Raw genomic sequence first — 12,052 nt, forward strand, 5'->3', positions numbered from 1 at the left:
CCATGTTGCCCGGGGTCTTGTCTGCGGAGGGTGAGCTGTGTGGAGCAGCGTCAAGAGCTGCAGTCAGACTCCAAGACCTGGGTTCAGTTCCCACTCCATCTGTCTCTAAACAGCTATATAACCTTGGGCAAGTCACTTTGCCTCTCTGAGCTTCGGTTTTCTCAGCTATAAAATGGAGATACTAGTACCAACCCTACAGAACTTCACGTGGTGGTGTAACAATTGCCGGAGTTCTCCTTGTTTAAATGACCTCTCCTTATACATATTAACCAGAAAATCCATGCCTGGCCATGAGTTTTTCCAGGATGTGATTCTATGACATAAACCTTTCCATCTTTCTACTTTGAAATGTCTATTTCCTGTGTTTGTTTATGACTTAGTGTTAAGAGTGTGGGCTTGGGAGTCAAACTGCCAGAGTCCAGATCCCAGCCCCACCTGTGAACAGCTGTCACCTCTCTGAGCGTCATTTCCTCCTCTCAAAATGAGAGTAAGAGAGTGAGCCCTAACCTCACAGTGCAGAGCCCTGGTGGCGCAGTGGTTAAGAGCTCGGCTATGAACCACAAGGTCAGCTGTTCGAATCCACCAGCCACTCCTTGGAAACCCTATGGGGAAGTTCTGCTCTGTCCTATAGGGTCACTATGAGTCGAAATCGACTTGAAGGCAGCTAGTTTTTGGTTTTAACTTCACAATGTGCTGGGAGAACTCAATAAGGCAACACAGGTGAGGTGCTTAGCGTAGTACCTAGAATGTATGTGTTAGCTACTATTTATAATAAAAGTTAATTCTGAGATGTTCCTACTAGCCTTGGCCAGGCTAAGTGTGTGCATCCCCATTCTGGGCATGGTGGTTTGACCAGGAGTGGGGCAGGAGGCCAGTGCATCAGGACAGGGAGGGAGGTGGATGCCAGAAGCAAGTGAGGAGAGAACACAGATCACTTGGGGCGTTGCCCTTTATGGGGAGATGGGTAAAGGTGACCCCCGGGCACCCACAGGGAAGGGGGCTGAGGGAGAGGCATCCCTTGGACAAATGGGAATGGAGAACTAGGATGTGGGGGATGAGAGAGGCAGTGTAGACTCAAAGAGGACAGCTGGCCCAGACAGCCTGGCTGGGCAGCCTGTGGTCACAGGTGGGACAGCCCCTCAGGATGGCAGTGTGTGCTGTGCAGGGCTCGTGGCTGCTGAGCCCCCTTCACCAGCTCAGGCCCAGGGCCACATAACTATAACTACTTCTAGGCTTTTGAAGCTTAGCCTTCTGGAGTTGGGTTTTCCTTAGATACCAATTATAGCTCCCCTCGAAACAGTCTTCTGTTGGCAGAGCCCAGGCAAAGTGGATTTGTTCCCACTTTGCCCTGAGTAGCTTAGGGAGCCAGAGAATCTCCAACCTACCCGATCCCCAGCCCCAGTTCAGCCCTGGGAAGCCAGGAAGCTGTCACTCCCGTCTGCCTGGCATCACTGCGGGCATCATGCCAGGGCAGAGGCTGCAGATGTGGACCAGCCCTGGAGCTGGATGGGCACACAGTGGCCCTAGGGCTCCATGGCCCCGGATGGGGGTGTGTGCAGTCAGCCAGCTTCAGAGGGATGGAGCCCACTGGCTGAGAGAGCTCACAGCAGGGCACCCACCGTGCCAGGCTCAGCACTCAACATGTACCATCCCAACACTCCATGAGGTACCTCCATTAGCCCATTCCACAGAGCAGGGCCTGAAGCCTAGAGGGGTCACTCCCCTGGGATGTGGCAGAGCTGGGAATGCCCCCACTCTTTTCTTTGTTTTAAATAACTTGTTATTTTTGAGAATATACACAGCAAAACATACACCAGCTCAGCAATTTCTACATGTATAATTCAGTGACATTGTTTACATTCTTCAAGTCGTGCAACCATTCTCATCCTCCTTTTCTGAATTGTTCCTCCTCCATTAACATAAACTCACTGCCCCCTAAGTTTCCTGTCTAACCTTTTGAGCTGCTGTTGTCAATTTGATCCCATATAGATATTTCTTAAAAGAGCACAATGCTCAAGGCAGACATTCTTTACTAGTTAAGCTAAACTATTGTTTAGCTGGAGCCCTGGTGGTGCAGTGGTTGAGAGCTTGGCTGCTAACCAAAAGGTCGGCAGTTCGAATCCAGCAGCCACTCCTTGGAAACCCTATGGGACAGTTCTATTGTGTCCTATAGGGTCGCTATGAGTCGAAATCAACTTGATGGCAGTGGGTTTGGTTTGGGTTTATTTTTTGATTTAAAGAAGACTTCAGGGGATATTTTTGGTTGAAGGTTTAAAGATTGTCTCAGGGCAATAGTTTTGGGGGTTCATCCAGCCTCAGTGGCTGCAGAATGTCTGCACTCCATGAGTTTTTTATACACTTTTTTTGTTTTGTTTTTATCTATTTTTTTTTAATTGAGGTGAAATTCACATAGCGTACAATTCATTGGCATTTAGGGCTATGTGCAATGTTCTACAACCACCACCTCTGTCTAGTTTCATCACCCAGAAAAACACCCTGTACCCATTAAATAATCACTCCGCATCCCCCCTCGCCCCCTGGTAACTGCTAATCTGCTTTCTATCTTTAATACACTTTTCATTTTGGGATAATTTTAGATGGGCAGAAAAGTTGCAGAGATAGTACACAGAGGTCCCATATAACCCTCACCCAGCTTCCTCCATCATTAACATCTTACGTTACTGGGGTAACATTTGCCACAACTAAGAACCTGACGTTGGTACATTACCACTTAGCAGCCACAAGGCAAGGAGGCCTGGCGGTGCAGCAGTTAAGTGTTCAGCTGCTAACTAAAAGGTTGGCAGTTCAAACCCACCCAGTGGCTCCATGGGAGAGAGAACTGGCAATCTGCCCTCGTAAAGATTATAGTCTAGGAAACCCTATGGGGCAATTCTACTGTCACATGGGGTCCCTATACGTCGAAATCGACTCAACATCACCTAACAATAAGCCACAAGGCTGAGGTCAGCTAGGCCCACCCTGGGGATTCTGGGTGATCCATGAAAGCAGCCCAGCTAGGCTATAAAGTCCCTAACACAGAGGCCCGGCAGGATTGGCTGGCCATGTACAGCCAAGACAACCCGGATTTCAATCCTCTGCACCGCTTATAAATTCTCAGACTGTGGGCAAGTCTCTTAACTCTCTGCACCTTAATTTCCCCATCTGTAAAATGGGACTGATTATAATATACCCATCTCACAGGTAAGGGTTCAGTGATACATTGTGTAAAGCCCCTAGCTCAGTGCCTGGCATGTAGTGTGTGCCCAGGAGGTGGAAGCGATTGTAACAAAGGTGAAATAGACAGTGTTCAACAGGTAGGACAGGGAAGGCCATGGGAGCTAACTGCCACCACCCCACCTTCTACCCCCACTGCAAAGTAGGTCGGGAGTGTGATTGGCTAGGACCAGGCTTGCCCAGGCTCCCAAGGGGAGGTCCAACCGGGAAACCAGCCAGGCTGGCAGGGTGTAGTGGACTGGAGGAAGGCTGTCCCTGGGCTATGTTGTCACTGCAGGCAGAGGGCCAGAGGTCCCCTTGTGATGTTGTTGATCACAGGCTAGCGTGTCATCGTGAAGCAGCCCTGGTGGCCAGTGGTTGAGCACTCCGCTGCTAACCTAAAGATGGGCGGCTTGAACCCACCAGCCGCTCTGTGGGAGAAAGGTGTGGCAGTCTGCTTCCGTAAAGATTACACAACCTTGGAAACCCTACGGGGCAGTTAGTTCTACCTTGTCCTGTAGAGTCGCTATGAGTCGGAATCTACTGACTCCCAGCCAACGGGTTTGGTTTTGGTTTGGTGTCATCATGGAGACAGTGTCGCCCCCTGGTGGTGGTAAGGGAGCACTGCCTCAGAGTTGGCCGCTAATGCTTACCTCTGCGTTCTCTCCCCAGATCTACCTGTCCTGGAAGAGCGGGCCAGGAGAGGTGAAACACTGGAAGGACATGATTGCCCGTCCGCGGCAGCCTGTGGCCCAGTGGCACCAGCTGAAGGCCTGAGTGGGGCCAGGAGAGGCCTGGGGGGGCCAAGGGCCCGGGTCCCCATCATGCCCTCACCACTTTATGCACAACGCCCAGCCTGGCCCCCCTGCCGTGGGTGAGGGGAGGACCCTGAGGCTCGGCCTGGCAGGGAGGGGGTCCTAGGACTCGGCCCCATTTCTAGGAAGTACCAGCCCCACCCCCACCAGTCCAGCTCAGCGGGGAGGGCTCCGGGAGCCGTTTTCCTGCTTTGCCCCTTTCCTTCCTGACTTGCTGATACTAAAGAAGTGGGGGCAGCGCGAAAGCCAAACTGGCAGATCCCTCCAGAGGCCCGCCAGGTGGGCATGGCCCACCGTTTTCTTTGAGGCAGCGCCTGGAGTGGAGAGAGGCCTCCCCCTCCCCACCCCCATACGTGCCCAGGAGAGAGGAGGTCGAGGCGTTTGGCCCCGGCCAGCAGAGGCCTGGCCCCAGGGCAGTTTCAGGTGCCGGCTGGGCCCTGAATGCCGAGGAGAGTATAAATAGCTCGCTCCAGGTCCTGGACCCAGGGCGCTGTGTACTTGTGTCCATCCATGTGTGTGCGTGTGTGTGCAGGGGGGCCACTTGCTCCCTGTCCTCCTGGGGCCGGCAGTGCTTGAAGGCTATGCCGACATGACATGGTTTCATGAAGGCCAGGTGAGGCTAGAGCTGGGAGAGGGAAGGGCCATAAAGCCTGGGGTGGAGAGAGGCAGGTAAGGGGTGAGAAGGGCAGGGTGTGTACGAGGCTGGGGTGGAAAAGAGGGCCAGACACTGGAGCTGGGCTGAGAACTGGGCTGCCTCTGTCCCTCCCAACCCCCTCAGAGCCCACTTCTGCTCAGAATCCTCTGGTAGCTCCTCCCCCAGCTATTTCATCTCTTGAGCATCTGTTCACACCTTTTAGGCACCAACTGTGTGCATTGCATTCCACCAGGACTCACCTGCTCTCTTCCTTCTCAGAGGACCCACACCCCCAGCTATCTTCCCTAACACCCCATCCGAGGACCTTCCCACCGCCTCCCCAGATCTCATATCCCAGCCAAGTTGGCAATACTCCCCAAGCTTGCCAGCTTCCTGTTCCTCATTGTCTGTGGAGACCCTAACCCCATCCCCACCCCCCCATTCTCCATGCTTGCAAACTTCCCTCTTCACTCCCCTTCATGATTTCCCATCATCCAACACCGACCTTCTCCAGGAGCCTTCTCACCCTCCCCACTCCCCTGGTCCCTCAGAGCAGCTCCTTCTGGCCCTCCCACTCCAGTGCAGGGGACAGAAGCTGTGGTTTCTCCACCTCAGCTGCTGCTGAAGCTAGAACTGGCTTAACCCTGGAGATAGCAGATTTCAGGATGATCCCCGCTTAAGACCCACTGATCCGCACACTGGTCCTGTATTGATACAGGACCCAGCTGGTGACAGAGCCTCAAACCCCGGGGGTCCGCGAGCCTGGCTGCCATTCCAAGCACACACCGCCAGGTGGCGCCCGGACACTACAGTCTGTCTCCGGGCCTGACACCCACCCCAACCCCAGGAAAGAAGGGAATCCTCTGTCCCCATATCAACAGACCGCCGAAAACATAGGCATTTTGGGACCATTTTCCTTTAGTAGGCTGCCTCTTGAGCTGACCATTTTGCTCTATGCAGTAGACAGGTCACCTTTTGCCCATATCAAAATGTTCTTAAATTATATCTCACCCCACTCCCCATCCCCGCCCTTACCCCCCTATCCCCTGGGATCTGGAGGAATATCATACATAGTAGGTGAACCGTTTTGTAGAGTGAAGAATGCTGATGTAAAGCAAATAGTCACCCACATTCCTTGTAAATCAAGACTTTTCTATACTGTAGCTTTAAAATGGGGTCCGCCCCAATTGCGCCTTCCTTAGCAGGAGAGCTGGGCACCACCTCCCAGCGGGGATGGAAAGGCAGCGACCCTAGAGGCTGTGTAAGGCGAGGAGAGGGTGCTATCATTCTCTACCCCTCCCTCGGATCTGCCTCAGTTTCCTGCACCCCTCCATCCCGCCGGGACCGGCGAGTGAGCGAGACCACCCCAGGCCCCCTCACCTGCCCTGAGCTAGAGAGCCCTCGGGGACCGAAACGAATCGTACTGAGCGGGCAGGGCAACAGCATCCTCTTTTGCGAGCCCCGCCCATGCAGCGCTTAGCCAATCATATGCAGCGAGCATCTCCGGGCGGAGTCTGTCCTCAATCAGACCCCGCCTAGGCACATTTGCAGTTCAGCCTGGGCTTCCCCAGGCCACAATCGCTGCTGGAACTCGGGGCCTGGGGGAGAGGCGGCGAGTGTGGGCTGAGGGCCCGGTCAGCTGGCACGGGAGGAGGTGGGTGGTGTGGGATGGAGGCGGGGGAAGGTCTAGAGCGATAAGAGAGCAGGAAATGGGGGAACGTGAGGTGGGGGGGCACTGGAGCCCTGCCGCCATCCCAGGACATTGGGCAAGTCACCCACACCCCCTGGGCCTCAGTTTCCCTATCTGTAAAATGATGGTAATAATACTTCACCTACCTCATAGGGGAGGTTGTGAGGCCGCCGTCACCTGACCTGGGGATCAAGGCAGGAGGGCTCTGAAGGTGCTACCCGGGAGCAATGTATTATTACTGCAGCCTGAGAGTGAGGCCCACCTGCCCCTCCCCCACAGAGCCTCCAGGAATAGCCGAGGCCTGCCCGGGCCCTTCCTGTCTTCTCCACTGTGTCGCAGGTCCCTTCATCAACATCATCTGTCGTTTTTTGTGGCGCCCTAGATGTAGTCCTTATCTTGTTCAGGTATCTTCTGACCATCCCCCCACATGACTGCTGTACAGATTCCACCTGCCCCAGGACCCCGCACCTGCCCGCCGGCACCAGACGCCAGGGAGGGGACAGGAAAACAGCCACACACAACACATACAAAAAGCCAAGGGGGCCCCAAGGGTGGGGAATTGGTGGCCGCTGTTTGTATTGTGTTTGAGTCCTTGAGCGCAAGTGTTTTATAAAAAAAAAAAATCAACAAAAACCCACTGAAACCAAAAAAAAAAAAAAAAAAAAAATTTACAGCGAAGAGAAATGAAGGAAAAACTGAAGGGAAAAAAGAACCATACAAAAATGTTCCACTACACGCACCCTTTAAGCCAGCAAGATTTCCTCTTTGCAAAATCATATTTTTGCGGGAATGGGCCCGCTTTTTGTGGCAAGGCCCATTCAATTAATAAAGGATGGTGAAAAAGTAGGGCCTTGGCTGTTTCCTCCGTGGGTCCCAGTCCTCCCTCGCCTCCTCAGGGGAAGAGGCAGTGGGGTGAGGGGGATGGGAAGCTTGGGCCTGAGTCCCCCACTTGTCCCATTTGGCTTCATTGGTGACAAGGCTCTTCCTGAGCTTGCATCCCATCCTCAGATCCAGAATATGAACACTAGCTGCCCAGGAAGCAACGAGAGCAGCTTCACCTCAGCAAGGTCACGCGAATGGCACAGCAGCCCCCCTTTAGTCTCCATGTGACTCTCACCACCCTCTGAAGCAGGACAAACCAAAGGACCCTCCACCTTCCCCACTACCACGCCCTGGGCTCTGGCTGGGGCCACTGTGGCCTCAGGCTCTTGTCTCCTCCCCTCACTGGTCCTAGTGGAGTAAGGAAAGACTCAGAACCCCAGGTGTGTTGGCTGGACCCACGAATTCTCTCCACCCTTTTCTAGTTTAATCCCTTGTTGTTGTTAGGTACCATCAAGTCAATTTGGACTCATAGTGGCCCCATGTGACACAGTAGAACTGCCCCATAGAGTCTTCTAGGCTGTAATCTTTATAGAACAGCTATGAGTCAGAATTGACTCAACGGCAATGGGTTTGGTTTTCGTTGGTAATCTTTATGCAAGCAGATCACCAGGTCTTTCTCCCTCAGAGCAGCCTGGGTAGGTTTGAACCACCCTTTCAGCTAGCAGCTGAACGCTTAACCATTGCGTCCAAGTCTCCTGTTAATCCCTTAGGATTAGAAAAGTCTCTCCAACTCAAGAGAGCCCATGGCACGCTCTGGTCTGAGGCGTCGGGAAGCTAGGCTGCAGTCCCTTCCTTCTCAAGCCTCTGTGGCCCGGAAGAAGCTATTCCCTTCCTCCAGGTCTCAGTCCCATCAGTCCTCAAAAGAGCAATAACCATCCCAGCCGCTCCCCTCCCTCTCCCCAGACACAATCCAGACCTGGCAGCTCTCAGGCTACTTCAGAAGGCAGGTGCCACATCTATTTCAGACACAGGCACGAAAGAATGAGCCCCCCTTGTCGTGTGGCCACACCCACTGCCCCCCCTCCAGAGTGAAAGGGGCCAGCATGCCTCCTGCTCCCCAGCACCTGGGGCCAGCGGCTGTACCCCCAGTTGAAGCCACCTGCCTTCCCTTTCTGCCCCAGAATTTCTCACCCCTTGGTTTAAATGTCCCATTAGAAGGTAGTTGTTTCTTCTGGCTCTGAATTCTGCCCAGAGGCTGGCGGGAGCCCCAGGGTCAGGTAAGTAGCCTCAGGGGCTCAGCCTTGCCAGAACTTTCTCCATGAAAACAGCTCTGAGACGCTGAGCGTGAAAGCAAGGACAGCTCAGCCCCGGCAAGGTGGCAGCAACCTCGTCACCGGCTCAGGGCCTCTTCCTTGGCTTTTTGCCTCTTTCCCTACCTTCACTTCTTTGGGTCTGTCTTCATTCTCTCCTCCTTTGAGGTCTCCTTCCACCCCTCCTACACCTGGAACGACTGGTGTTTCTTTCTCCCGCAAGTTCCTCCTGGATACCACTGCATCCTGGAAGCCGTCCTGGGCCATGTCCTGCTCTCTTCTCCCTCCCTCACAAAGACAACCAGAAGGACAACGTTTGAACACGCTGTACACCCCAGCCCGTGGTTCCCCTGACCATCTGTTTCTCGTGACGATGTCCCTGTGTCTGTGTCCTGTGTGTATGTGTCACGTCTCGTTTAGATTGTGAGCCCCTTCACTTGGGCAGGGATCCCTGTCTGCATACGTGTTCTGTGTGGCACGCCTGGGTTTGCTAATAAATGGTCATCCTCAGAACGAGTGCCCAGGTGCCTTGGGGATGCTGTGGGACAGATGGCTGGATAAGCCACGTGGTGGAATCAGAGGCAGGGAGGTGCTTCTGGGCAGGGCCCACAGCTCCAAGCACCCTGTTCTGCTTTCCCAAGCTAAGGGTGGGCAGAGAGGTGGGTGATGGGAACAACAAAGCTGGGAAAGGACCCTCCCTCCTGGATCTCTGCTGTTCTGTTGGCCAGGAGATCTGGCTGGCTGGGGGCTCCAGAAGGGGAAGAAAAGGCTACAACTCTCGCCCCTTCCACACACAGACCTGACGGCCAGCTAAGGACAGGCTGCCTGTTCCATGGAGTAGGATCCATGTATGTGGGCAAGTCGCCTCCCCTCCTGGATCTGTTTCTGGCCCTGCTCCTTTCTCATTACAGTTCCCACAACCTTCCTTCCTGTTCTGAATGCTCTAGATCCACCCCCAGCCTCCTCCTTCACTGGGACCCAGCCCAGCGCCAGCTGAGCTGCTGGGCAGGGCTCAACCTCTTGGCCCCGTATGACATCAGCCACCATTGCCATGGTGACAGAGACCTGGCAGCATCTCCTCAGGTCTCCAGGCTCGAGGTTTTACCATTTTCTTTCTTTAAATCTTTAATTTTCCCCCCTTACCAATGAGGAGAGAAAGTAATGCTGAGACTGGGCAAAAAGAGACTAAGAGGGAGAGAGAGAAAGCACAACAGAGTGAGAGACAGAGGAAGGGAGGGGAGAGCCACAGAGGGGACGGAGTGGGCCAGCACCAGCAAAAGGACAGAGAAAGGCCAGCCCAGCTTGAGGGAGATTCAAAAGCATCAGGGAGTCGGGGAACCTGAGTGTGAAGCTGGAGAAGACACAGAGCCGGACCAAGGAAGTTGGGGAGCTGGGAGGCAGGGAGCAAGATATGGCAAGACAGAAGAACAGGCTGGAGTAACCAAAGCCATTTCTGATGACAAGCGCTTGTCCCTCCAGACAGACAGGACTCAGCAGTTGGCCAGGGTCAGCCTGACTCAGAGCTGGGGCACACGGATGGGTTCCCCACAGCGATGGGATCCAATGCCCCCAGGGCTTATAAATAAACAGGCATGTGGGAAACATACATTCTTTCTCCAAGAAACATAATTTATGTTTATGGCCAGTTTTTTTATTCCTAAAGAAAAACAGTAGGATGTGGGGCCCCTGCCCCCAACAGTGTCCCTGAGTGTCCCCAGCTCTGGCCCCCCTCCTCCCTTTATTGCTTGGATGGGAAAGCTCTGGTCCTGGGAATGGCAGAGCAGGTCCCCACTCCTCACCCCCTCTAGGCTGTCCCTGGTGACAGAGTGGAGGCACACAGTGCCCGTCCCGTGCCCTCGCCGTGCCAGCCGCCCTGGCTGTGCCCATTTAAGGGAATGGAGAGTGCAGGCAATGGGAGAGGCGCTGGAGCAGCCTCCCAGAGTGGAGAGCCTTTCTCCTCGGTGCAGGAGGCCCTAGAGGCACAGTGGCTTCTTTTCAAATTTGACAGCTGGAAAGCTCAGGCTGTGGGGAAGGAGAGAGAGCTCTTTTCCCAGCAAGACTCCAGGCACAAGGTGGGAGAAGAGAACAGAAAAAAACGGGGGGGGGGACCCTGCCTTCTATGTCCCCCCTCCCCCCAAAGACTAGGGGTCCTGGGGAGGGAGGTATGTGCAATAAACCCCAGTAGAGGAGCAGGGCAGCAGCGTGTTAGGTCCCCAACCCCAGGTTCCCCCCTCCGTCCTGGGCACCAGCCCCAACCAAGCCCATGCCTGGAGTTTTGCCTCACACAGGCACACAGTCCACCCCAGAGGTAGCGGCTCCTGCACCAGAAAGGGTGGGCGCAGGAGAGCCAAACCCCAGGAGCAGGGAGGGTGGCGGCGCCCTGGGCCCCCAGACTCAGCAAGAGGAAAGGAGTCCGTGGACAGAGGTGACCCTGCCTCCAGGAAGGAGCTGGCACCTCGGTTGTGCTGTTAGTGGCTCGATCAGGGATTGGACGGAGCGGGGACTTCTTGGTCTGGCGACTGCCCAGAGATCAGCCAGAAGACGGTCTTCTTACTCCCCAGGAACGTCTGAAAATGGCCCCCAGGCCTGCCTGCGCCCAGCAGCTGACCCAATGCGGCCCCTCCGCTGCCGCAAGTAGGGGCCCACAGGTCCCACAGGTCCCACAGACCTGGGCAGCTAAGGCTTCCCCGAACCCCTCCTCTCAGGTGGCCAAAGCCCACCCTCCGGAGCACAGGCTCAGGTGCCCAGATCCGGAGCGGCTTCCAGGTTGCGGAGGCTGCTCCCCGTGCGCTCCAGGGCCCCGGCACCGCCGCCCCCAATGAGCAGGTCCTCCTCCTCCTCGTCCTCGAAGGCCCGCGCTGGGCGCCGCGGCTGCGGCCGGGTCGTGGGCTCGTCGCGCTCCGCCATGCGCTCGACGGCGCCCTCGCCCACGAGGAAGACGGTGTCGGCGACGCGTGGCGGCCCGGTGACTGGGTTGTGGTCGTAGGAGAAGACGCGCAGCGCGCGCAGCGGGTGCAGGTCGGGGAAGCCGCCCAGGCGGTTGCGGTCGAGGTCGAGGATGTGCAGGCGGCCCATGCGCAGCAGCGCGGGCGGGAACTCCTCGAAGCGGTTGCCGTAGAGCCAGAGGCCGCGCAGGCCCGTCATGCGCGGCAGCTCGGCGGGCAGCGCGCGCAACCGGTTATCGCCCATCTGCAGCGACTGCAGCGCCACCAGGCGCAGCAGCGGCCGCGGGAAGCGCCGCAGGAAGTTGCCCTCGATCCAGAGGCAGCGCAGGCTCTGCAGCTGCGCGAAGTCGGCGGGCAGTGCCAGCAGCCGGTTGCTGCCCAGGTAAAGGCGCGTGAGGCGGGGTAGGCGGCACAGGCCGTCGGGCAGGCGCTCTAGCTTGTTGAAGTCCAGCGCCAGGATGCGCAGTTCGCGCAGCTCCTCGATCTCCTCCGGCAGCTCGCGCAGCCCCGTGCCGCTCACGTACAGCTTCTGCAGGCGGCTCAGCGCGCACACGGCGCTGGGCAGCCGCCGCAGCCGCCGCCCGCTCAGCTCCAGCTGCTGCTCGCCGCTGCGCAGCTGCTCC

General features: G+C 56.0%; 2 protein-coding genes across 4 annotated transcripts in view; one reads left to right on the forward strand and one right to left on the reverse strand.

The window, feature by feature from the left end:
• The window catches only part of SYT7 (synaptotagmin 7), a 64,422-nt gene extending 59,730 nt beyond the window's left edge, over nucleotides 1-4,692 (forward strand). For 2 of the 3 annotated variants that reach the window (XM_023738267.1, XM_004383862.2), the window contains one exon: nucleotides 3,886-4,692. In XM_023738267.1, coding sequence (XP_023594035.1) covers nucleotides 3,886-3,990 — 105 coding nt within the window. In that variant the 3' untranslated portion in view covers nucleotides 3,991-4,692. The remainder of the gene's footprint in view (nucleotides 1-3,885) is intronic. The other variant, XM_023738266.1, reaches the window with a different exon arrangement.
• Nucleotides 4,693-11,220: 6,528 nt separating this feature from the next.
• Nucleotides 11,221-12,052, reverse strand: part of LRRC10B (leucine rich repeat containing 10B) — a 4,956-nt gene continuing 4,124 nt past the window's right edge. The window contains exon 3 of the mRNA XM_004383946.1: nucleotides 11,221-12,045. Coding sequence (XP_004384003.1) covers nucleotides 11,221-12,045 — 825 coding nt within the window. The remainder of the gene's footprint in view (nucleotides 12,046-12,052) is intronic.

This window comes from Trichechus manatus, unplaced genomic scaffold (genome assembly GCF_000243295.1).
Source record: "Trichechus manatus latirostris isolate Lorelei unplaced genomic scaffold, TriManLat1.0 scaffold00113, whole genome shotgun sequence".
Lineage (NCBI taxonomy): Eukaryota > Metazoa > Chordata > Mammalia > Sirenia > Trichechidae > Trichechus > Trichechus manatus.